Genomic DNA, 26306 nt, shown 5'->3' with positions numbered 1-26306 from the left:
AATGGACATTGACATAAAAACATCTCTGTTACCATTTGAGTTTATTAAATAAGAGATGATGAGAAAGAAGGCCAAAGTTAAGTAATTATTGTAGAGGCGCTTAATACTAAGTAGACATTAAGCTTTTTCTGGGTGAAAGACAGTGCTAATTGTTTCTATCAATTGTTGTATGTTTACTATTTTTAGTTTTGGCTTCATCAAGTTTGAAGTTTTTTTCATTCCAGCCAAAAAAAAAAAAGTGGTGAGGTCACACCTACTTTGATGCAATTGACCATAAACATTCAAATTATTGCAGTTTTTATTCAAACATTTGAACCTTTCATTCTAGCATTCAAGTATCCATTAAATACTATGCATATGCGACCAAGGTACAGCCTGCAATATCTTAATATAAGTGTATCTGACAGCTGCTACTTTATGTATGTACAATAACAGTGCAGTAGTTATACTCCATTAATTACTGAGCTGTACATAACATAGTAGGAGTAATATCGTGTAATAGGTGCATATGTATGTTGTAAGATACGTGCATATACATCTGTAATCCATATATACATGTAGGGTGGCACAAGAAATATACAACTTACGATTGCAATAGCTTCAGACTCAGAATTGATTATTTCATCAATAGAAAGTACGGCAAAAAATGATACATTAATCAGAATATAAACTAGTATTATTAATGGGATTCCAATCAATATGGCTCTGGGAAGAGTTCTAAACAATGACAAATTGACCAATTTAAACAGTAGTGTCAGGAGCGTATAAGTGCTGCACATTGCAGTGATTATAAGCTCTTGGTATTATAGATAACACACAATGTGAGACTTTACATGAACCATGATAGTTGGTTCATAATAGGGATTGCCCATGTGTTTGCAAAAATCGAAATAGAATGCACACAAAAATCACCTTGGAAAACATCGTTCAGTTCAAGAGTCCTCTGGTAGCTCTTTGTATATACAATATGCTGCTGTTCCTGCCCTATTGTTATCATTGGTAATTATACTTGGTTGTATGTGCCCTGGGCCTAAATATGTAAATAATTCAATACTGAATTAATGTTTGAAAAAACTGCAAGGACTACAAACTTGCACTAACCGGGGGTTGGATCATTGGTGAACAAAGGCACAAACGTATAATAATCAGGAGTTATCGTGTCAGTGATTGAAATGGTACAGCAATTCTATTCCGTGTCCATCAAAACAGCTTAGCATATTATGTGCATTATTCCAATGCCAGTGTATATTTTGAATAGGTGTTACTTTCAAAAAAAAAATCTAGAGAGTCAAAGCAACGAGCCATCATCTATGAAAGTAAACATAGAATGTTAGTGTTATTAGCTACACTTCAGAGCAAATTGTTTTGAAGGACACCAAGGTGGCTTAATACCACCTGCTTTTCAGGCATTGGAAAGATTCTGAAGGTATTTGCAAGATATGTAATGTAGCAAGAAAGGTGGAAATAAGTCTATTGTATTATGTAAAGTATTGTACAATAGAGATACTCTAATAGAGCAGTCACTTAACTATGACATAAAACACACTTAATTGTTAGTAAAGTAGCAATCAGTTTTATACTACAGGTGTACGCATTGTTATGTACACTTTATTCTATGGTAGCTACACACTGTATATGCCTTGCTAGGTTTTTATGTCGGTACATGTATTTGGTTGTATGTGACACAGTCCTAGTTATTCAAGCTACTTAGTACTAGCTAGAATAATAGGAATTGTGGTCAAGATTGCATCATAAATAAATAAAAATTAAAGAAACAATGAATTCACATTTGAGAAAACAAGGCCTAGCGCAGTGCACTAACCAAGATTATGATCAAAGATACAAGTGTATAATGATTATGTTTCTCCGTGTTGGTGGGTGAAATGGTATGACAGTCATCAATTAAAACAACTTAACATGTGATGTGCATTCCATTGTGGAGATGTGTTTGCTCATCAATCCAAGTGAGATGATGGATCCTAGAGAGATGACAGGCTGGAAAGTATATGTACAGTGAGTTAGTGTTGATTCAGGGCCGGAGGAGGAAAAATTGAGTTGGTCAGGCCATTGTATATGCTGAAGTTGCTACTATATACATGGTGCTGCCAATGAGAGGAGTTACTGCACAGTGTGCAAAGCACACTCTGCGAAGTGCAAAACACTAGCATTCCAGGGGGGTCTGGGGCATGCCCCCACAGGAAATTTTTGACACTCAGATACACAATTTTGATGATATTTCACTGATCTCAAGCCTATCTCAGTGTTGTTCTTCAGACAACTTTCTATACTATACATGTCACTACTAGGCAATTTCTCTATGAAATTAGTATGAAAATTCATGTAACGTTCATGGAAAATTCATACTATGGCGGTATGAATTTTCCATGAACGTTACATGAATTTTCATACTAATTTCATAGAGAAATTGCCTAGTAGTGTGTATAATAGGTAGGTAATTGTAGACCTGACATACAGGGACACAGCATGAAACTTGCTATATGACTCATGCAGTGTACAGATAGTTATAGCAATTAGAAGTTCAAGGGAGTCTGGGGGTGCAATCCCCAGAAGCTGTAGAATTTTTGCAATTAAAGGCTTGTTGAAAATGCCTTAAAATTGATACTAAATTTTAAAGTAAAACTACTAGCAACTTGCAACTTTCCCTTCAAATTTCACAGGGAACCCATGCAGCATGGCCACCTTATAGAATATCCTATAATTTATGTATTTATAAGTAGGTAGCTATAGCTGTATACTTACTGGTAAGGGTCCCAAATAACAGATGCGTATTCTAAAATGGAACGAACATTGTAAAATATGCAGATTATTTGATACGTTTATTAGCTTTACAAAATTTAGTGTCCTGAAAGCTTTATTAACAATGCTATTTATATGAAAAGCCCATGATTGTAGTTGTTGTGCATCAGTTTCTCAGTTTCTGTGTGAATTACCCTAGTCGTCAGCAAAGAGACATAATGGAGATGATACTTGTTCTGAAATGTCGTTAATATAAATAAGAAACATCAATGGTCCTGGCTAAAATCGTTCCCTGTGGGACACCCGACAAGACAGAATCAGGCATCACTACATGTTGTGTTCTCTGAGTCAGCCATATTTCTATCCATTGATATGTACAGTTATCAATTCCATATGATGAAAGTTTTTGCATGAGTCTTATATGAGGCACTCTATCAAAAGCCTTAGCAAAATCTAACAATCAATGAATATTATTAAATCAACCTGGAGATGATTGTCTCGCCATATGTGATATCCTCAACCAGTGAAACAAGTTTCATTTGGCATGAGTGGCCAGCGAATAGCTACACAGCTACATAAATACAAGTATAGTACTACACTGGTTTGTATGCAATGAAGTAAACGGATCACCACGTAAATATACTGGTGGACAATCATGAGATTATTATTTTTTATTACTAGGACCGCGTCACATACAACCAAGTACATACACCAACGTTGCAACCTACCCATTGGGCAAGTATAAACAGTGGCATAGGCAGCACTCAGAGCAGTGTGTGTGTACCGGTGGAAATGATACATATGCATACGTACACAGGCAAGGGAGTTTAACTGGCATCAGAAAACCACAATACTAAAACACAACCTACACAAAAACCAAGTTAAGTTAGCTACAGTGTATATTGAAAGTAACTATATATTGTAGGTGTGATGTGTCTCTGAAGATGACTCAGCAGTGAAGTGAGGCTATGCAGAACAAGGGATATGGTGAAGGCACAATTAACAAATGATCCTAATCAATCCAATATGACACAACAGACTATGTTGTAACTAGAGGCCACTGGTGATGTGCCAGTATATCAGCGGTGTGGCATTGGCACAGTGATCACAGTCTATAATATTATGCATACAGCCATGCACAACATACAGGAGATAGTTACACATTGTTGTATATGCAGCACTGCATCGGCTTCTTGTTTAGCTATTACAGACTCACAGTAGAGTAGTAGTTAAGCCAAGTGGAAAATAATTCCAGGCGCTAGCAAGCCAGATGAAGGATGAAGATGTATAATACAACTACTGGTACAAGTATTACATTACTCATTACCTTGTTGTTCCAGCTGGTCATTTAGCAGCGCATCAGCTGGTATCCCAACTGGTCATCAGCTGGTTGTTCACTGCATGATGCCTGGAACGCATATCCTGCATACAAAATACACAGTTACAAACATTTAAACATACTTGTAATGTCGTTGTTTACGTGTAAGGTGGCCTCTGGCTCCAGGCTTACTAATCTTCTCCTTCAAGCAATCTGTAATTAAACAAGGGTGTGGTGCTGGGTGTTATATAGAATTACACATACGGTAAGATCATCAGCACGAACAGGCGTACTTATTATACGGTTGTGCCTTCATTCACAGGCAAATCTATCCCCGCTTGATTCATGTCTCTAGGCCACATAGTTTTCTCAAACATTATTTATTATTTATTCATTTATTCATTTATTATTAATGACATAATTTTAACCCCATTTCGTATTATTCTTAGTGCTTGTATATTTTTTATTATTAGCACTTTACAGTGACCAGCACTGAAGGTCTGACAGCAACATGTGCTGCAGCCTTAGGATTACCTAACCTAACTTAGACCTAATGACTTGACTTAGTGACTGATAAGGTGTAACAGAAAAGGGGCCAAAGTAAGGGAAAAAAATCTCTCCAGCCCCAGGATTCGAACTGCAGGTCACCCAATGTCTAGTCGGGGCCATCCTCAGTCTTCCTCCAGGAGGGTCCTCAGTCTTCCTCCAGGAGAGATGGATTTTCTTCCTTAAACCTAAAGTATTTATTATTAGCACTTTACAGTGACCAGCACTGAAGGTCTAACAGCAACATGTGCTGCAGCCTTAGGATTACCTAACCTAACTTCAAGGACTTAGACCTAATGACTTGACTTAGTGACTGATAAGGAGTAACAGAAAAGGGGCCAAAGTAAGGGAAAAATCCCTCCAACCCCAGGATTCGAACTGCAGGTCACCCAATGTCTAGTCAGAGCCACACTCAGTCTTCCTCCAGGAGGGATGGATTCTCTTCCTTAAACCTAAGTATTTATTATTAGCACTTTACAGTGACCAGCACTGAAGGTCTGACAGCAACATGTGCTGCAGCCTTAGGATTACCCAACCTAAAGAGATCAATCACTATTTGAAAATGGCGCGATGTGGGGTGAGACTGAGAGTTTGCTCAGTATCTCGACAGGATGAGTGGGTAGTTAAAGAGGAGTGATTTCTTCTCAAAATCTCATCCAGCTGATGGCCGCCATGTAGCTAATGAATGGGTGTACAGCTTCTTGCCGCGGAATGAGGCGCCTAGTTTGTCACTGCCACTCCTTCGTCCAGTGAAAGAAGAAATGCTAATAATTATTTTATGAAGAAATTGTGATATAAGAGTGTGCTGGTTTAGAATCAAAGAAGGCACCTGCCGTACACGTAATAAATTAATGCCCAACTGTCAGCACACGTGATACGTAGAACCCATAATCATTTCTGTACAAAACGATACGAATGCTATGCTGCACTAGTACTGTAAGGTAATTGGAAGTACTGTACGTGTAGTTGTGTTTTAGTTAGGTTGAGAAACTAGAGGTAACTACTCGTGCCATGCATTTTCAATAACATCTGAAATGTACGTGTAGATATGATTGTCCAGAGATTGCATGAAAGTAATGTAGTTCGAGCTGGTCAGCTAGTTGGTCCAGTTCCAGATTATTGGTCTGGATCAGGCCTGACCAACCGGACCGTCTTCTCCGGCCTTGTGATTAGTCAGTTACAAGTGTTTTATCACAACTGGTTGTTTACAAGCAACTTATTAAGGTATCACTAATGCCGGGTTTTGCCAACTTATCAATAGTTATTTTATAAAAAGTCCTTTTACTGGCTCTTTTTGACTCCAAGTCCTAATAGAACACTCACCTAAACACCATGTACCATAAAAAGAAACCATAGAAGTAATCCATGATGGCCAAAGAACATAGATGATCTGGTAGTAGTTCATGATAGATAGCTCACACATACATGTATGTACACAACACAGATAAAAAATCTGCTTGAATAGTACATAATGCATTATATCATCATACCTGCTGTAATTACACACATACATAATGCAAACAGACAATGGATCCTTCAACTCCAAAAATCTTGGGGTCTTGTTAAAGCGTCTTTATTAGAATTGACAATGTACAAGTTTTGACCAAGGTGTCCACATTTCAGAGAATACTTTTTTGAGGGTTTTCATTACATCACATACATGTATATATTGTACATCAAGATTATATTAGTACATACTTTTCGACATTTTTTACTTCTTCAACAGTGTAACTCAAATTACCCCTATCAACAATAAGACAAAAAAGTAGTTACAGTAATGCATATTACACCTGCAGGTTGTGGTTAATGCATACACACTTTACACTCTACTTATATTACTACTATATACTGACATATGCACTAGTATATAATACTGCTACAATCAACCACCAATAGTAAAACTCAGTAAGAAAAACAACATGGGTTAGGGATAAGAAACAAATAATGGCTTAATGGCAAATTGATATACAATACATGTACATTTCATATAGCTGTATATGTTTGCTATGGTTAATGCAACTTTAAAAATGTTCCATACATTCAGTTAGTCTCGTGTGCCATAAAGTTTGTGTGGAATAAACTGTCTGGTCACAGTTTCAGACCACTTGCGGAATGTTGGCAAACACCAATTATTCAAATTCTTATAATACTAGGTTACAGATGATTTCTACGAAAAGATTTAAGAATGCTATGGGCTTAGGTTAATACAAATTTGTGAAATGGCCAAAACTGTTGAAGAACAATCTTCATTACCAGTGCAATCTTTGCCTCAGTATTACATCATCTATGGCAGCATGTTTTCATGGAATGCAATTAGACCACTCTTTCTGTGAACACAAGGAATGCAATTAGATTACATCATGGTATTATTGTATGTTTTTCCAGTATGGGAGTGACCCATTGGTATTACTTTTTTTGGTGAGGCTCAGGTAAATACAACACGCCATACAGTACTGTAATGCATAGCACTATCATAACTTACCATCCATCATAGGCCCATAAAGCAGCATAAAATGCAAATATAATTTTTGCTGGATCAGTTGTTGTGTTCTCAAACAATCCAGCAGATTTAGGCTTGTTGCCTAAGAGAAGGAGAATAATAATGTTTACTGTATACACAGTAACACAAATTACATTACACATGTGTACATGTACTAAATTACCAACAGTGTAGTTATACTGCTATTTTTTAACACTCAAAATAATACCATGACATACGTACTGTAGATGCACTATGATATATCCACTAAACGTTGTAGTATTGTGGTGTCAGGCGATATAAGTTACCCTCTGAATATATTTTAGACTCGCTATCAGGTACGTAGGTAGTGTGCTTACCTGTATACTGAAAAGGTCACACCCAAGCATGGGTTTATGTGTACTTTATGGATTTCAGGAACGTACAATAAAGACCTACATTCACTCCTGTATCACAGGTTACTGTATTATATTATAGGTTGCTTCTGTCAACGTCAAGGGGTCACCATTGACAACAAGCTTACTTTCAATGACCACATCAAAAGAATTACCAGTAAAGCTAATCAAAATAATACTTTCATTCACGGAAGCTTCCAGTATGCTGAACACATTCAATCTGCCAGTGGTTTAAATGCACTACAGTAATGCTTAATGGTATAAACATCAACCAGAAAACTGCCTCCTATTTCCTTCATGATGACTTGGCAGAATACATTCAAGACAAGGTGTATATATATTAGGGCTGTACCGATATCACATTTTATAAATCCAATACCAATATGCGATATTTATTTATTGTCTATTTCTATCTAATACAGGTTTTCTAATGAACCGATATCACATACACAGCCCATACTTCAAAGGCGAACTGATATGCATTACAGCATAACAGAGTATGTAGCATGATCACTATGGCTGTGTTAGATTACTACAGTTCATATATTTTTATCCTTTTATTTGTTGGTACTTATGATAGCTCACAAAAGATTTCTATCCAAACTTGTCTGTTTTTGTAATCACAGAACAAAAAAATCAACCATTAACAAACTGAAAAAAGTGGTGCAAAAAACCCTCAGAAAACTTAACTATGCAACCTGAGATTCGAACGCCAACTTTACCACTTGACAACTAAATCACTTGGCCAGTAAGGTACAATTTTCATGGTACCACTACTTTTAATAGTGCATATAACTCGAGTGAAAAAAACAAGCGACCGATACTAAGAGTTCATAATATAAATATATATTATGAACTCTTGCCGATACCAATACCCATGATATCAGTACAGATATCAATATAATATTGGTATCGGTACAACTTTAGTATATACATATATTCAAGCCCAGAAACAGATCTAGATAGCTTTGCTGCAAAATTTCAGAAGTATTTAATGGCTAATCATCTATCACCAAGTGTAATTCAACAACAGCTAACGCTACAGAGTTGACTTTTTAACAATTGGAAATTATTTGGCTTGAGATGTGCCTTTTAATACAAGTGTAAAACAAATTCTATAAACATAACTACACTGTACTGTAATAAAGCATGACCAACTTCTAGAAATCAATGAATCCACTAAGCAAACTTACAATTGCCACTTATATTATTGCAAATGAGGCATGCAAAGTTAGATACACTTGTACATAGTAGCAGTTAGCTATTCATAGATTTCATCAGTATACCACAAGTACACAGACATTGTAGGATGTTAACAGTAGGGCTGTGTACTGATATCGATACCAATAGCATATTAGTATCAGTACTGGTATTACACCTGATAAGCTAAAAGGCCTGTAATTCTGGCAACACAGTGGGTATGGTCCAGGACAGGTTGAATTTAACTTATTTCACTTTGTGTGCATTAGCTGTCCTTATTTACCACTTTGCACCAACTTCTTGGTAGCCTTTTTACTCAATTGTTTTGTAGCAATAAGTTTGGTATATACAGTAATATGTCAAAATACATTTTTTGCCACAAATGTCAGCAGTTAGAAAAATAAAAATGCTAGAGCCATGCATACTTGAACAAACTTTTATATAAGCAATCCATTAAAAAATAATTATATAACCCACAGGCCTACTTGAATTGATACTGAAGGAAAGTAAGCTACATACAGACGCATTCTCTATTTGTTTGTGCACTATAATGTAAACATGTATTCTCAAGCACTTTATCAAAAGGCTAAATTATGACAAGTGTAAATGCTTGCAAACACATCCAAAGGACTCCAACATACATTAATAAAGTGCTGAGTGCTTGCCCCATGTCCGGAACTGTATCAATAACAGATATCGGGTATATATACGATGCGAAATATCACCAGTTAATGTGTACTCTATATACATTATATAGACACAGAACGAACAGCTGTGATTTGTACCTGTACTAAACTGCCATACTCCAACAATGATTATTAGTGCTGCTGCAATCAACTTCACAAAACTGAGAATGGTCACTAACAAGGCACTCAGTTTTGCACTATAGCAGTTCAGCAATAGAATTATACCTGCAGATACACAGTAAGGTAAGATACATTTAAAAAAACATTATGTGCATCAATTGTTCTATAAACCAATGTTACGTAACTAATACTGCATGTACAGTATGTACAACAAAACAGCCATGCTACAAAAAAGGATGCGACCTCAGGTAAAAATGAATGAAATAAAAGTATACTAACATTAATGATTTTTTAAAAATAATGTCTGCTAGATTGATTTCAAAACAATAATTTATATGCTTGAAAACTGCTTTGTTTTTATCATAGCTTGACAGTTTCGGTAAATATATCAATAGCTCTGTGCACTGGAGATGAGTCTCAAGGGGAATAAACTTTAATTAGCCACCGGCTTGATTGTATCAACGCTAGCATAGCATAGCATAGCAGATGGCATGCAATTCCCAACAATGGCTATTCTGAATATTGACTATTGACACAGACAGCAGCAATGGTGCTGCGTTGAAGAATACATGAGCAAATACAGCAAAACGTTGAATCACGTGCAAGCAAGTTACTTTTACATGTGGGAATTAATTTTTGAATAACAACAGGACATGGAAATATACTGTTCAAGAGAAGAGCCTCTTCGAAATATCCAAAAATTACTCACTATACAGTATCTACATGTGCGTATGCATACACTACTAACCCAAGGCAGATATAGCTAATAATCTGATCGTCGTAGTTGAAATCTCATCACAGTGTGGATTTGCTGCCCTTGTCACATATTCTCCAAATGTAAGTAAAATCACAGCAGATGATCCAGGCCTGCCGAGTAAACTAGTTGTCCACACAAACAAAAATGCTAATAGTTCTCCGATAACTTGATGGTACTTCTTTTTGTTAGTAAAGGAGTACGCAGTCTTCAGATAAGAAAATTCACCACCAGATTTCTTGATCAATGTCCCCAATTCACTATAACACAGTCCACCACCCATGCCCAATACACCAGCAATCACCCAGACTAAAATAGCCATGCCATAAGACTGGACATTACTGAGTACTTCTTTTGGTGAAATAAATATTCCTGATCCGATTATTCCGCCGACTACCATCCCTACCAAATAGAAAAGGTTTAATTCCCTTTTCAACTGAGGTTGGTCGGTTTTTGAACTTTCCTCGTCCTCGGCTGGAACGAGTTCCTTCATTTCTACCTGTTCACCGTCCATGTCCGAATTATCCGATGATCTGTTAACGTCTTGATCCATGGTACCATTAATATTGATCTCGATATTGATGGTACTACTGCGTTTCTAATAGTGACGAGAATACAGCTAGTATTTACATGCGAGTCAAGAGACAATAATATCAAATCCGTAAATCACATGCGTATCAGATTATAAAACTGGGTTTTTAAGGTTCCAGGCACATTGCTTATTCGGGTTTAATGTTTAATGATAGGTCTACTACAAGTGCTGTGCTAGGTTCCGTCATGTTATCCGGGTACTTACCCGGTAGTTGTTAACCGTAGTCACCAGATTCTACCTGAGTTATACTGTTCACATGTTTTAGGTAATTTAGTCTGGAATCACAAATCCTATAGAAATAGGAACGGTTTTATAAATAGAAGGACAGGGAATGCTCGAGGCCAGGAATCTGGGGAATGAACGGGTTGTTTAAGGTACATAAATTGTGTCTACACACACTCTTTAATACTGGGTTGATGCATTTTATCGTGTATGATTGGGTTAGAGAAGAATTGGACGGTTTATGACTTGGGAATGGGTTGGGGGGGAGTGGAACATAGATTCTATTTTGCCTGGAAATTAGCACTTATATATCACCATGATTCTCGCTGCTTTTTTGTTAAAATCAGTCTGCTACATGGAACAATATACAACGACACCATACTTGGACCACGTTCTCCCCATGGTTACCTTAGTGGGTCCTGTCATGCTACAACCGGTCCCCCCAAAATCGGTCCCCCCGGACCAGTTGCAGCAACCATACTTGGTCCCCCCGGACTACTTGCAGCACTGCAACTTGTCCCCCCCGGACAACTTACGCCGCCACAGTTGGTCCCCCTCTGCCATAAGTGGTCCCCCACTGGCTTTATCATAGACTCGATCATAAATCTTTGAGAAGTCGTGGGGCTAGGCACAAAGTGCCCCACTGTGCCGACCTAGCTTCCCGGCCGTTCCACTGTGCATGGTCTTCGAAGTGGCCTTATAATTACTACTATGCGTACGTGGACAAGATCGAGATACTCTAATAGAACAGTCACCTAACATCTACAGTTGCATTGGTACATTTAGCCTGCTAAGAATATCTTGCAAATGAAATGCATGCGATCTTGTGTATGCCATTCTTTAGGTCTATAATAATAATAATCTGCTGGCACGATTGTCACTTAATGTCCCTATACCACCTCTTGATCAATGTAGTCCACATAAAAAGCAGTATGATCTAAACCATTCAACGTAATTTTGTCCTACAAAAAGCTTTAGCTTCTGGGGGGCACAGATCCCTACTCCATGCATATACTGGTGCACCCCCTTTGATAAACCCTGGATCAGCTGCTGTAAACATTAGGAGTAAAAACACTATAGCTAGCTATAGTACATACAGTGGAACCTCTCTTAACAAACTCCCCGAATTAAGGACACAATAGAAAAAACCTCCACAATAAGGACAAACATTTTGGTCTCAAATGGTCTGGTCAATACATTTTTACCTCTGAAAAAGGAAAACCTCTATATTATAGCAAAAAGTGGCCAAAAATTCTGTGTCCCACAGTGTCCATAATAAAGAGGTTCACTGTACAATTAAACTTGCAGCTTAATGCCGACAAGATAAATTACATATAAATGACATACAGTGTAATAACAAAACTTTAGCTGATACTATTATTAGTAGTTAACTATTAGTGTTCACAGTATTGAGGTTGACTGGCACAATCCACTGGCACAGCAAAAGGCTACTGCATAGAGGTTTATCAGCTGTGATGCCTGAGCACATAATGTACCCACATCCATGCATTACAGCTACAGTGCTATATAGATGATGATGAAAAGTACAATGGCTTAATACACATCACGTAAATGCAATTATAAGAGGTTCTTGGAAAGGTAATCTTATGTCATTGATATGAAGCATGATTAAATTAGAAGCTGGATTTTCATAGAAGTACAGTAACACCTTCACTGATCTCATGCAAAATACTATAATGCAGTCCATGATGTGCTGATATTGTAGTCATTAAGTCACCAAGAAGGTCAGTGCCATCTGAATCAACAGCTATGTAGCAGTTGTAAACTGTAACTACAATTTTACCATCTATAATTAAATTACTTGAGCTCTTTACAGCTATTGACCATATCCAAGGAGTATAATGCTTAAGAAGAGAATTTCATAATATCAAGCAAAAGAGATACCAGATATTGTTTTCAAGGATAGTTGTTTGTAATGATCATGTGATCAATAACTAACTTACTCACACTTAATTAATAATATTATTTTATATTACATGTATACTCTTTTAGAGTCCTACAACTTTGAGTGGCCAGTACAATCTCCGTGATGAATTGTGTCAGTGCTTTTGTGAAGTGTTGTTGTGAGCATGGTGAACCCTTTCCTATATAACCATGTGACACCCATGACCCTGTGTAAAATGGTGAAATATACAGTAACGTAAATAGTTGCATGGACATCAAGTGGAGTTTTCAGATTTGGTAATTATTTAGCTCGATTGGCTATTGATCCCCTACTGTACTGGCCAACAGTGAGGGTGGTTGGTCTGGTCATAACAATGATGCTTTCTCACATTTATAGGTAAAACAGTGGATATTATAGAGAATCCACTAAATGCAAATTTTGTCAATGCTGGTATGAATCTCAACTACGTGCAGGATTCAAGAAATGGAAATCGTGAAAGTACTAGCACTGACTCATTATCACAATAGTTTGAAATAGAAATAAAGTAAAATTCCAATTCCACCTTTTCGTTCCAAACATTTCTTGTTCAACTCATTCAGCTTGTCTTTATCAGTAACCTCTACTGACTCCACACACACACAAGTCTGTTGACAACTGCTAAGTAACATTACTGAGTATACAGTATCTACTGTAATTGTATCTGATTTTGTAAGTCCTAAAATGTTAATCCTTGCTGGTTGTCACAATCAGTTGCTCCAAGTAACTGAAAAGCACATCAAGTTGTGAATAACAGATTTTAAAATGGAGAATCTACATAACCGAACAAATGATTTCTTATTTTCAACTAGCCAAGTTGTGTTTATACATACATGCATGCTGCTTAGGCTCATTGCCAGAAAGACATGCATGCAGCCTTTTGCATTAGCTTTGGTTATTCTCTGCTAGGTTTGAGCTAATTTAGCCTATTATGCTTTTGAGCAGTACTCAAAAATCCAACCTATTATGCTAAAAATTCAACATTGTTTTTGAACATTGAGAGGTAGTCAAGTTTGAATAGCCACCACATTGATTTTTGAAACTGAGATAATAAATGCTGCAGTGTAAATAAGGTATAAGATATGGCTGGAATATAGAACAATAAAAAAAGTACCATTGTGTGTGGTGACTCAATTAAACTATTATGTGTCACACTTTAAGTTTACTAACTTATTGGCTTGTAAGAACCACTTAAGGTAACCATATACTGCATTAGTTCTAGTATCATTAATGGAGAGTTTAAAGCCTGCCTGTATATACCATTTTTGATGAAACTGACATTTTAGTACATGCCGGCATGTTCAAAAATTATTGTCTGTAGCTATTGAAGCTGTGTATGAGGTGTGAAACATGCAGCTAATAGTAGTTCCTGATCACTGTCCAAGCCTTTTTTTCCAAGTGAATTAATGGTTTTCACCATTGGTAGAACAACTGTCTAACCCATACTCCAGCCTAAATCAGAGTATAGAGATTAAATCATGTTTTATTATAGAACTGAGAAAACTATAGCCAACTGTTCAGTTGGTGTGTCATGAAAGTGGAGATGGTAAATTGAGCATTGCAAGTTACACCGAAGTGATGGAGGTTCCCAGAAGCTTTATTTGTAGCCTCTTCCAGAGATGCATCTTAGTGTTATCTTGTCACATACTGCTGGCAACTGCATGTGGGTGACTACATGACACTAAGCCATGTCATATTGGTGACTGTTCTGCTTGACTGACTGCTCTATTAGAGTATGTTTTGTTTATATTTTTGAAAAGGGGGATCAAAAGGGACACTAGTGCCCACAACGAATTACACGAATTAAGAACCACGTGAATGCAAAGCAATGCAATGTTCAGAATTATATGTTTAAGAATATAGGTCATGCATTACTCAAATTTCGCTTCACTGCGTATTTCGTGGAGGTCAGTGCGTTTTGATCAAGACGTTGAACTAGTACTGACTGGGAAGCTGATAGTGGAGATTTCATTGGGGGGACCAGCTGCAGCAGGGCGGACCATCTGCAGCAACTTTACATGGTCCGGCCTGAGGCGAGGTAGTTGGTCCGGCCTGAGGCGAGGTAGTTGGTCCGGCCGGACCACTTGTGGCGGGGGACCACCTGCAGCGTGACAGCCCCCCTTGCAGTAGATGGTGGACAGTGTGATATTATCAACAGCAAAGAATAGCTATACAAGGGGGTGATACACAGGCACTTACTGTAGGTAGATCTGTGACCGCAGTTAAAGTCTTGACCCACCGTAATTTCACTTTGACCTGTGACTAAGAGCCTTTTTCAATCTTTGATCGGTGACCTAGCGACGATATTTCACTACTTTTCGATTGTGGGAAATTTTGACCTTTGACTTGGCACAAATTTGGTGGCCTTGACCTTTAACTTAGACTTTGACCGTGGTTGTAGATCTACCTACAATGAGTGCCTGTGAGTCACCCCCTTGCTATAGAACCATCTGTAACCACAATCTTTTTTTTTTATTGACTTAAATGTAGCTTGATCTTCTGACAATGGGATTTTATTGCTTGACAGTCATGACTATCAAAAGAGTGGTTAGAAGACGAGTGATTCGTTGTGGTAAATTGCTTCAGACACAAATGGTTTTTGGGAAGAAAATCATCTGGTTTTTAAGGTACTTGATTATCTCTCCTTTTGATCCCTTGATTTAACCTTCCCATTGTTTGATTTGATGGTTGCTGGTTCTGCCATTGGCAGTGACAGGAACTTATGAGCCGCTGAAGAGTAGTGAATACCTCTTGAACAACTAGGAAATGGCTTAAAACAAGATTTTTGTCACTGCTGCTTGCTTGCTGCTACTACTGCTTTTGAGTGACATAGCCAAAGACAATCAGAGCCTCAGCCTTTGTTACTGCACTTCAGTCTGTCTAATCTAAAGTGCAGTTAGCCCTGGTGATGATACTGAATAAGCCACTAGTGATTGACTCTATAATACTTGTTGCAGCTATACTGGCATATAGCAATTAGTAACAATAGTCAATGTAATAGGAACAGAAACAGCAAGCTGTTACACCATGCTAAGTGTGCAGAAACTGCAGCAAGTGATCTTGAGTCAAAATAAGCTGGGAGACTTTTCTATAAGTATCAAAACCTTTGAACTAGCTATTTTGCTATACCCTACGTATGTGTGCTCATTTACCTGGGTAGACCTTGGGTAACTGGGGAAGCAAATGTTGACTGTCTGCATCTCACACAATGGGTGGAGGTCCAGATGGGACTTTATGTGTCCACACCTTCACATGTGACACATGGTACAGCCTCCTGGGGTTCACTAGTTTTCCCCCCAGGATGATTTGCTGGCATTAACTCATAGTACCTGAGTAACGCACAAGTGTCCCAGTGCTGGTTCAGTTGGTAGGCATGACTGTGCTAGCGGCAGCCAAAGGCTTTGCTTTGCTTTTGCCCATTTAGTTACTTCTGATGTGAATATGCCATGGGTTTTTTTTCCTATGTATATCCTTGTCTCTGATTATTGGGTGGGGACCTGTAACATTAAGGCAGACCAACTGCTGCAATCTCATATGGTCCGGCTAGACTTCTTGAATGCACAACTGAGACAAAAATTGCATCAAATAAATGCCCCTATACCATTAATGTAAAAATGGTACCAATTGTACATTGCATTGGTTGTGATAACGTACAATTTGTTATATGTATGTGAGAGAGGGAGCTCACGTGCAGATCACCAGATACATAAACACGTATACACAAATAATATTATTTATCCTATTACATATGGATCTGTATGGGTGTAGTATAATGTGTGCGTGCGTGTGTGTGTGTGTGTGTGTGTTAGAGCTGCCAGAATGCAAACATTCATGTAGTTTTCAAGGTTACATGGTGATATACACATTTGGGGTTTAATCTAACAGACCTACTCAAAGACAATTAAAAACTAATTTGTCTTCTGAGCAAATACTCAGTAAATAAACGCAAAGCAAACTCATACATGGATCATATTGAACTCTGCATTTGCTTGAGAAATCTTATCTCCATTGAACGTTCATTATAAATCTAAATTAAAGTATGCTGCGGAAAAAACAGTCGGACATTTGATGCATATATTACTACTCAGAGGTTACTAAATACATGTATATATATATATGGGGGTCAGAATCTTGACATCACAACACTGTTGAATACAGACTAGCTGGTGACTTGATCCCAAACAACATGTAATTTAGTCAAGTGTCTAAGGAGCCACACAGTGGAGTTCTTGCTGCGTTTAGAGCTGTGCAGGTAAGACAGTTGCATCACTAGTCTGGGTAGTACTTCCACCACCTCTATCCAGATCCCAGGCTAGGTGGCTCCTTAGGCACTTGACTAAGTTTGACTAAATTTGACTAAATGACAAGTTGCTTGGGATCAACTCACCAGCTGGTCTAGGCATTGCGATGTCAAGATTCTAACTCTCTGCTATGTTTGCTTGTTTTTGGTAGCCTTCTTGTTGGTTCCGAGTAGATTGTCCAACCATTTAAAGCAAATACTGACTCACAATAAGGGTGAGATTCAGGTGGGACTTTGGGTGCCCACACCTTCACCTGTAAGTCATGGGACAGCCTCCTCGTAGCACCTGAGTAGCAAATTAGTGTCCCAGTGCTGGTTCACTGGGAAGGCATGCATGACCATGCTAAAGGCTTTGGCTTTTTTGCTTTGTGCGTGTGTGTGTTTGTGTGTCCTGGTATCTTGCATAGTGGGTCCAGGTCAGGTTTCATTTAGGGGAAGGGGGACACTCATTCATTTAGGGGAAGAAGAACCCTCACCTATTGGTAAATCCTTGGTCCCTTTAAATTTTAGGCAATAGTTTAAATGAAAGTGCATCAGGAACAGTAGTAACCTGAGAATGCACTAGAACCAATCTAAGAGACTCTAAAATACACTGAATGAGCTTGTCATTCTCAGGTACCTGAGCATGCACTAGAATCAATCTAAAATGTCTAAAATACAAAATTTCCTGGATGGGCTGTCATTCTCAGGTTACTGAGAATACACAAGAATTTCTTGGAGGGCATGTCATTCATACCTGAAAATGTGCTGCGTGTATATTTTGTAGGTATTTTGTAGGTATCATTACTTTTATATGTTCCGTGTTTACAAGATTTATTGTAGTGTGTGCTGCAATGGTGGGACAAGTGTATAGGATAAAACCCTCACGACCAGTTAACCTACTATAGTGTGTAGTTAGACAAAAGTGTTAGCCATTTTACTATTATTCATATACATACAGGTAGACAGGTTTTTCAAAACTTGCCAGTTTCTACATATTTATGTAATCCTGCATATTGATACATAAAGATTGAATCATTGATAATGTCCCACCATGAGTAATGATATGACAAGCATTTGGCAATGTGGTGACTTGTAATGTAGTTGAACAGTTAGCTTTATACATCAGACATAGTGATGAAAGATGTACATATAACCATGGTAACCATATTATCCATCATCAGTGATGTTTACAATGTATAATAGTGTATGGGTATGACATGGAATTTGAAGAATTAAAAGTCTGAAAGCGTGTAGCAATACTACTAAGAGAACTTGTAGACCCCACATTGCTACTCAATTCGTTTATTTTTCAATGGCTTTTTATGCAGTTGTGTTGACTGATAATAATACTAGAGCCATGGCAACCATTACCGTGCATGCTCATATAAGCACCTTTATGTCATTGGTTAAACCAACAACTAACATGTTCTGAAGGCATAAAGTAGTATCTGGGACAAAACCAGAAGCTTCAGAACCTTTAAAGGTTTTGTAACATCTTGCTCCTCCAAAACTTTGTAACCATGATGTTTATCAGTCAAAAAGCCAGGTGTTCCTAGAAGCAGTATAATAAATTATTATGTATACTCTCAGCTTTGTGTGTGTGTGTGTGTGTGTGTGTGTGTGTGTGTGTGTGTGTGTGTGTGTGTGTGTGTGTGTGTGTGTGTGTGTGTCTGTCTGTCTGTCTGTCTGTCTGCATGTGTGTCTGCGTGTGTGTCTGCGTCTGTGTGTGTGTGTGTGTCTGCGTCTGTGTGTGTGTCTGCGTCTGTGTGTGTGTCTGCGTCTGTGTGTGTGTCTGCGTCTGTGTGTGTGTCTGCGTCTGTGTGTGTGTCTGCGTCTGTGTGTGTGTCTGCGTCTGTGTGTGTGTCTGCGTCTGTGTGTGTGTCTGCGTCTGTGTGTGTGTCTGCGTCTGTGTGTGTGTGTGTGTCTGCGTCTGTGTGTGTGTCTGCGTCTGTGTGTGTGTGTGTGTCTGCGTGTGTGTGTGTGTGTGTGTCTGCGTGTGTGTGTGTGTGTGTGTGTGTGTGTCTGCGTGTGTGTGTGTGTGTGTGTCTGCGTGTGTGTGTGTGTGTGTCTGCGTGTGTGTGTGTGTGTGTGTGTGTGTGTGTGTGTGTGTGTGTCTGCGTGTGTGTGTGTGTGTGTGTGTCTGCGTGTGTGTGTGTGTCTGCGTGTGTGTGTGTGTCTGCGTGTGTGTGTGTGTGTCTGCGTGTGTGTGTGTGTCTGCGTGTGTGCGTGTGTGTGTGTGTCTGCGTGTGTGCGTGTGTGTGTGTGTCTGCGTGTGTGTGTGTGTGTGTGTGTGTGTGTGTGAGAGAGAGAGAGAGAGAGAGAGAAACCTGTTAATCAGGACACTTGAAAACAAGGACACCTGCAAAATCTGGACACTTGGAAATGGTCCAAAGTATTCCTTAACATGCAAACAAACCTTGATAATCAGGACACTATTGATTGGTCCCAAGGCGTCCACAGGTTTCACTGTAACTTTAATTATGTATGTATGTATGTATATACATACGTATGCATGTATGTATGTATGTACGTATGTGCATACTGCACATACACATGTACACAACATACGTACGTACGTATGTATGTGTGTATACAAATGCCAACAGTCCATGTCTCACACAATGGGTGAAGGTTCAGGTAGGACTTTTAGTACCCACACCTTCACCCGTGAGACATGATACAGCCCCATACAGGTTACTAGTCCTGCCCCAGGAGGATTTGCCAGTGATGACTCATAGCACTTGAGTAGTGCACAGGTATCCCAGTGCTTGTTGACTGGGTAGGTGTGACTGCATTAGTGACAGCTTAAGGCTTTTCACTTTGCTTTGTGTGTGTGTGAGTGTGTGTGGGGCCCCCATGCATACACTTCATACATTGCATACACAACATACTGATTGGAACAGGCTGAAGAAGCTCAGATACCTGCCATTGTTCGTAGCCCAACCTCCCGCTATGAGGTCCACCTAACCAGAATGAAAAGGCTTGTAAATCTAGGTTACTCAGTGTTTCTTGGCTATGGGCGTGATGTGTCTCATGGGGGATGGGGGCTGGGATTAAGAGTTGATCCCAGGACAGGCAGTGAAAGGTGTGTGTATCATATGTAGTACACTGTAGTGTGTGCGTGTGTGTGGTGTGAGGGGAAGCAAATGCCTAATTTATCTTGGATGTAGGGTTCCACGGCCTCTATTTACATGAAACTATGACAGTTCTTATGCATGTTACCATAGTTCTGTGCAGCCTCAAGTGCCTAAGTGTTACACAGGTGTCCCAGTGCTGTTTCTGCTCACAATAGGGTTTCTTTGGACTTGAGACTCATTAATGTGATACTGAGATGGGTGCATAGTTAGTGATTCTGTACTGTACTACACAGACAAAGGTCCATCGTATCCACGTCCAAGTATGCTGTAAGCTTATCAAGTCTCAAGTCATATGTATTGTATTTCACAGAAGAATTATTGGACTAATGTTTCATGATATTATTGTGATGATGTCTACGCTGATAGTTAACGGCTAAACACTATTCAGTCATTCAGTATTATTGGGTGATCTCTTGTTACATGACCCATCTAATTGTGTTGTTGTTTGGTTGTGTTGCTAGGGATGGTTGTCAAGCACTGAAGGAGTATGTTGCTATGACAAAGAAGGAGCTGCCAGAGCCGGACTCTTCCCAGTGGATGTCAAGAATGATAAGTATGTCTTGTATCTGAGTAGTGAATGTGTTGGTGGTATGGTGAATTCTCGAATTGTTGCTCTCTATATATCCCTAGAGAGCAACAATTCTAGAATTCACCATACCACCAACACATTCACTACTCAGATACAAGACATACTTACCATTCTTGATATTATATACATAGTTCAATATCTTAAAGTCAACCATTATTTACTAAGAATAATGGTACTGCAGTGTTCATAATGAAAAAGTTCCACTGCAGTATCCACAAATACCCATATGATACTGAGTACCTTGTGGTGTTCACTTGGTGGCTGAGAACTTATTAACATACTCAAGTCCATTTATGGAAACTTTTCATCCCGGCTACTACCCTCTATGTTTCACTCCCCTTCGTGATTTACTCACTTATATCACACAGATTTAAGTTTAATAGAAGGCAAGCTTCAATCTTGCCATTTATGGCACTGCACAGATTTAATTGCTAGAAGCTATGATCATACTAGACATTATATTGTTCATTCAAAACCCAAGGGTTAATTTTGGGCACAATACCCTCAACAACTAAAACAGTAGTTTGTATGGATGAGACCAGTTGCAGCTGCAAAACAGTCTTAAGACTTGCGTACAAGTCGTTTTATCAATATTGAGGGTTAACTTAAGGTGAGCCTTATTGCTACAGAAAGGGTCATCTGCAATAAATAAGTATTGTAACAGACATTATCAACAATTGACAAGTGGGTGTGTCTCCATGTAAGTCTACAGACAGCTACAGAGACCATAGTGGGCTGTCTTGATGCCAGACTAGTTACCTACCATACGCATGCAAGGAAAATTTTGACAAATCGATTTAATTCGTCAAATTTAAATTCATCAAATGCCCTTAAGCATCTTTAAAGATGCAAGTTTTATCTACATCAACATTTATTTTGTCATATTTGCTAAAGTGTAAATTCGTAAAATTTTACTTGCGTCAAAATTTCCTTGCATACGGTATAAGCAGCAACAGCAGCAGCAGCACTCGATCCCTATAAGGGGAATGATGCCATGCATGCCCACAGACAGCAGCATTCAATCCCAATAAAATAATGGACATGGATCCATAATCCTGACAAATACCAAAATACTCTCAAATGATGGGCATGGTTCCATGTAAGTTTCTTCAGTATGTACATGTATTTCCATCAATAAAATTGAACTTGTAAATTTATGCACATGTGATCCCATCTGGGTCAGACCCAGATATTTAATAAAGTGGACAAGACCCACTTGATCTGGACAAAATGCAACCCAAGTGACCAGGATAATCTGGATGACCCGACCCACTTACAACACTGGCATATACGTATGATAAGGTTGCTAACTATAGGTAATGGTTACTAGGTACACTACTAACTTTAAGTTTCTGATAATAGTGCATAGGTACACATACCTTGTTCTGATTAGAATATTATGATTGTGGTGACATAATGTTTCATAAAAAATCACACGCCTTTTTCGTTTTTATACAGACCCATGTTGTGTTACTAAGGATTCTGACAATCGCCTCCTGGCTCTGGTAGCTAGGATCAAGGTACACTTCTGCAAAGTTTAGTATGCTGCTACATACAATGCATTTCTCTACACAGAAGAGGATGGTTCATGTTGCAGTAACTACTGCAAAGAATAACTGCAAGGACATTATTATAGAATCCTTTACATGTATACTGTACATAAATTTTATGACATCACGATGCATGTATTTATTGAGTTTTTTAAGTGCATGATACTAATGTCGTTACGCATGTATGTAGTATGTGTGGGGGTTAGTTTGAAATGGCATAAGCCATTCCATGTCCATATCCATTTGACCCATGAGATTATGCACTACACAACCTGATCATGACACAACTACTTTATACAGTTTGCAATGCCCAAACACAAACAGCAAGTGTTCTTGTATTTTGTTAACAATATAGCACTCTGAATAGTAATACTGCTTGTTTTGAACAGTTGCTTAGTACAGTTAGTAGCTAGTATGTATATGACTGAGGATATATCTGACCGAATTAGCATAGAGGCTTTCTGTTCATGTCCTTGTATACCGTATTATTGTGAAATTTCTATATATCTATTAATTTTGTACATGTAGTTCGTAACTGATCATGACTAGTTTTCAAACAAATACCAGTACTGTGTAGAGGGTAGTTTGTAATTATAATCAATGCTTGAGCAATAATTATTATAAGTTTAGTTTGTGTGTGGAAGAATGTATCTAAAGAGATTGATTTGATTTTTACTCATGCATACAGTAATACGTAATTGCCGTTCTTCCCTACCATAGCACACACACAGCACACCAATAAACACAATACAAAACACAACCACTAGACAGACATTGCCACTCACACACACAAAATTTAATAGCATGATTATTTTGGGTTAAAAGGATACAAATTCATTATACTAATTGCAAGTAACAGACCTGAGTGTGGCAGCAGCGAGAGAGGTCCACCAATTAAGAAGTGGCAAGCAACAGGAAAAACTTTATGGAGCCATCACATAATGCAATATTATCTAATAAAGCATACATGTACTGCTAGCTGCTTATTGTAGTGCTAATTAATATATAATACATAACTTAGGCGGCTGAAAATATTATCAAGACACACGGTAGTGTGTCGTGCGGCCCAAGAAGCCGGCGCGCCACACCTGTGATTATACTGACAGGAAGAACGAAAACGTCATTTTCACACCTTTGTATCTCAGTGATCACTTATCCGATTGGAACCAACTTTGCTACACAGTTGCCCACCAGCCAGGGGAGTTTACATTCCAAATTTGAAGGAAATCGATCCAGCCATTTCCGAGATACGAGCTGCCAAAGTTTGGTTTTTTTTTCTTCGTTTTTTTTCTTCGTCTTTTCGCACACTTGCAAAAATTGCTATAACAAGCAAACGCGTACTCCGATCGCCATGAAATTTGGCACACAGAAAGGGAATCCAACGGCGCATCCTAGTATCAAATTTGGTACAAATCCGATGAATGGTTCAGGAGTTATGACCAATTATTTGCGTAAAACAAGATCGATTTGTTGTCACGCCTACAGGGTAAACCGCTGAGTTGAAAATTGCTATGTAGATGGAGTAACCATCGTAGGAGTGCCTTTTAGTGGTTTGAAAGGAATTGAGATAAAGACCATGGAGATATGACACAAAACCCAACCTGTGTCACAATTACACGATCGATTTTTAGTAATAAAAAAGTATTAGTTTCACGCTTACTAGGCAAACCGCTTAGAGCAATGAGCTGAAAATTGGTGTATAGCTGGAATAATCTTCATAGAAAGTCCTTGCAGTAGTACAGAAGAATCGGATTACAAACCACTGAGTTATGATTCTAAAGCCAACTCCGTGTAGCAAATGCGAGATCGAGATACTCTAATAGAACAGTCACCCTAATAGAGCATTCGGCTAATTTATTTACTTCATTATAGAATTTTATTACATCACAAGTTATTCTGTAGGGAGTTCAGCTGCAAACAGTTAATCTTATAGACAGTTCAGCAAGAAGCAAATCACCGTGTGGAGAGTTAAGCAAATATATCACTATAGAGATTCAGAACATTACAAGTCACAATGAAGAAAGTTCAGCTATAAACAAGTCATGCACCCTGTAGAGAATTCAGCTACAATTAAGTCACTCTCTAGAGAATTCAGCTACACAGAATTCAGCTACACACAAGTCACTGCGGAGAGAGTTCAGCTACAAACAAATTACCCTGTAGAGAGATCAGCTACAAATAAAACACTTTGCAGAGTGTTCAGCTACAACAAATCAACCTTTAGAGCGATCAGCAATGAACAAATCAACACAAATCTACCTGTAGAGAGATAAGCTAGAAACAAATCACCCTGTAGAGAGTTCAGCTACAAAAAATCACCCTGTAGAGACATCAACTAGAAACTAGACACAATGTAAGGAGTTCAGCTACAAGCAATCACCCTGTAGAGAGTTCAGCTAAAACAAATCAACCTGCAGAGAGATCAGCTACAAACAAATCAGCTACAAACAAATTACCCTGTAGAGAGATCGGCAACAAACAAATCAACCTGCAGAGAGATCAGCTACACACAAATCAACTTGTAGAGAGATCAGCTATAAAAAAATCACCCTGTAGAGACATCAGCTAGAAACTAGACACAATGTAAGGAGTTCAGCTACAAGCAAATCACCCTGTAGAGAGTTCAGCTAAAACAAATCAACCTGCAGAGAGATCAGCTACACACAAATCAACTTGCAGAGAGATCAGCTACAAACAAATCACCCTGTAGAGAGATCAGCTAGAAACTAGACACAATGCAAGGAGTTCAGCTACACACAAGTCACTGTGGAGAGAGTTCAGCTACAAACAAATTACCCTGTAGAGAGATCAGCTACAAATAAAACACTTTGCAGAGTGTTCAGCTACAACAAATCAACCTTTAGAGCGATCAGCAATGAACAAATCAACACAAATCTACCTGTAGAGAGATAAACTAGAAACAAATCACCCTGTAGAGAGTTCAGCTACAAAAAAGGTAACTTCTTCTAGCTGATCTTTCTACTAGATGATTTGTTTGTAGCTGAACTCTCTACAAGGAAACTTCTTCTAGCTGATCTCTCTACAGGGAGATTTGTCTGCAGCTGAACTCTCTACATGATGGTTTCTCTGTAGCTAATCTCTCTATAAGGTAACTTCTTTTAGCTGATGTCTCTACAAGGTCACTAGTTTGTAGCTGAACTCTCTACATGATGGTTTTTTTGTAACTGAACTCTCTACAAGGTGACTTCTTCTAGCTGATCTCTCTACAGGGAGATTTGTTTGTAGCTGAACTCTCTACATGATGGTTTCTTTGTAGCTGAACTATCTACAAGGTAATTTCTTCTATTGATCTCTCTACAGGGCGATTTGTTTGTAACTGAACTCTCTACATGGTAGTTTCTTCGTAGCTGAACTCTACAAGGTGATTTCTTCTAGCTGAACTATCTCTTTCCATAGTTGCATGAACTCCCTACAAGGTAACTTCTTTTAGCTGATCTCTCTACAGGGTGAATTGTTTGTAGCTGATCTCTCTACAGGGTGACTTGTTTGTAGCTGATCTCTATACAGGTTACTTGTTTCTTGCTGATCTCCTGAATTCTCTTCAGGGTGACTGCTCTATTAGGGTGACTGCTCTATTAAAGTATCTCGATCTCGCACTTGCTGCACCAAGTTGGATTTCGTGTTATAACTCCATGGCTTTAAGTCTGATTCTTCTACACCATTGAAGAGCCTTTCTAAGATGATTACTCCATCTATACAGCGATTTTCAAAGCATT

At 38.5% G+C, this 26306-nt stretch overlaps 1 protein-coding gene and 1 long non-coding RNA gene across 4 annotated transcripts in view; one reads left to right on the top strand and one right to left on the bottom strand.

The window, feature by feature from the left end:
• LOC136265012 (b(0,+)-type amino acid transporter 1-like) overlaps positions 1-26306 on the bottom strand; it is a 39192-nt gene that overhangs the window by 10877 nt on the left and 2009 nt on the right. The window contains exons 1-6 of one of the 2 annotated variants that reach the window (XM_066059769.1): positions 11052-11145; positions 10250-10853; positions 9481-9606; positions 7104-7203; positions 6320-6364; positions 588-717 (exon numbers count right to left, since the gene is read on the bottom strand). In XM_066059769.1, coding sequence (XP_065915841.1) covers positions 588-717; positions 6320-6364; positions 7104-7203; positions 9481-9606; positions 10250-10808 — 960 coding nt within the window. In that variant the 5' untranslated portion in view covers positions 10809-10853; positions 11052-11145. Of the gene's footprint in view, positions 1-587; positions 718-6319; positions 6365-7103; positions 7204-9480; positions 9607-10249; positions 10854-11051; positions 11146-26306 lie in introns of those variants that run through there. The other variant, XM_066059770.1, reaches the window with a different exon arrangement.
• Positions 11074-22746, top strand: LOC136265013 (uncharacterized). Of its 2 annotated transcripts, none has more exons than XR_010705350.1 (5): positions 11074-11221; positions 12907-20690; positions 20741-20983; positions 22478-22539; positions 22595-22746. It is a non-coding gene; the product is annotated as an uncharacterized lncRNA (long non-coding RNA). The 2 variants fall into 2 exon arrangements; XR_010705349.1 differs by having other exon boundaries at positions 11092-11221; positions 20586-20690.

Source organism: Dysidea avara, chromosome 8 (genome assembly GCF_963678975.1).
Source record: "Dysidea avara chromosome 8, odDysAvar1.4, whole genome shotgun sequence".
Lineage (NCBI taxonomy): Eukaryota > Metazoa > Porifera > Demospongiae > Dictyoceratida > Dysideidae > Dysidea > Dysidea avara.
The sequence above is the reverse complement of the archived record's forward strand: the minus strand, read 5'-3'. Positions and strand labels throughout refer to the sequence as shown.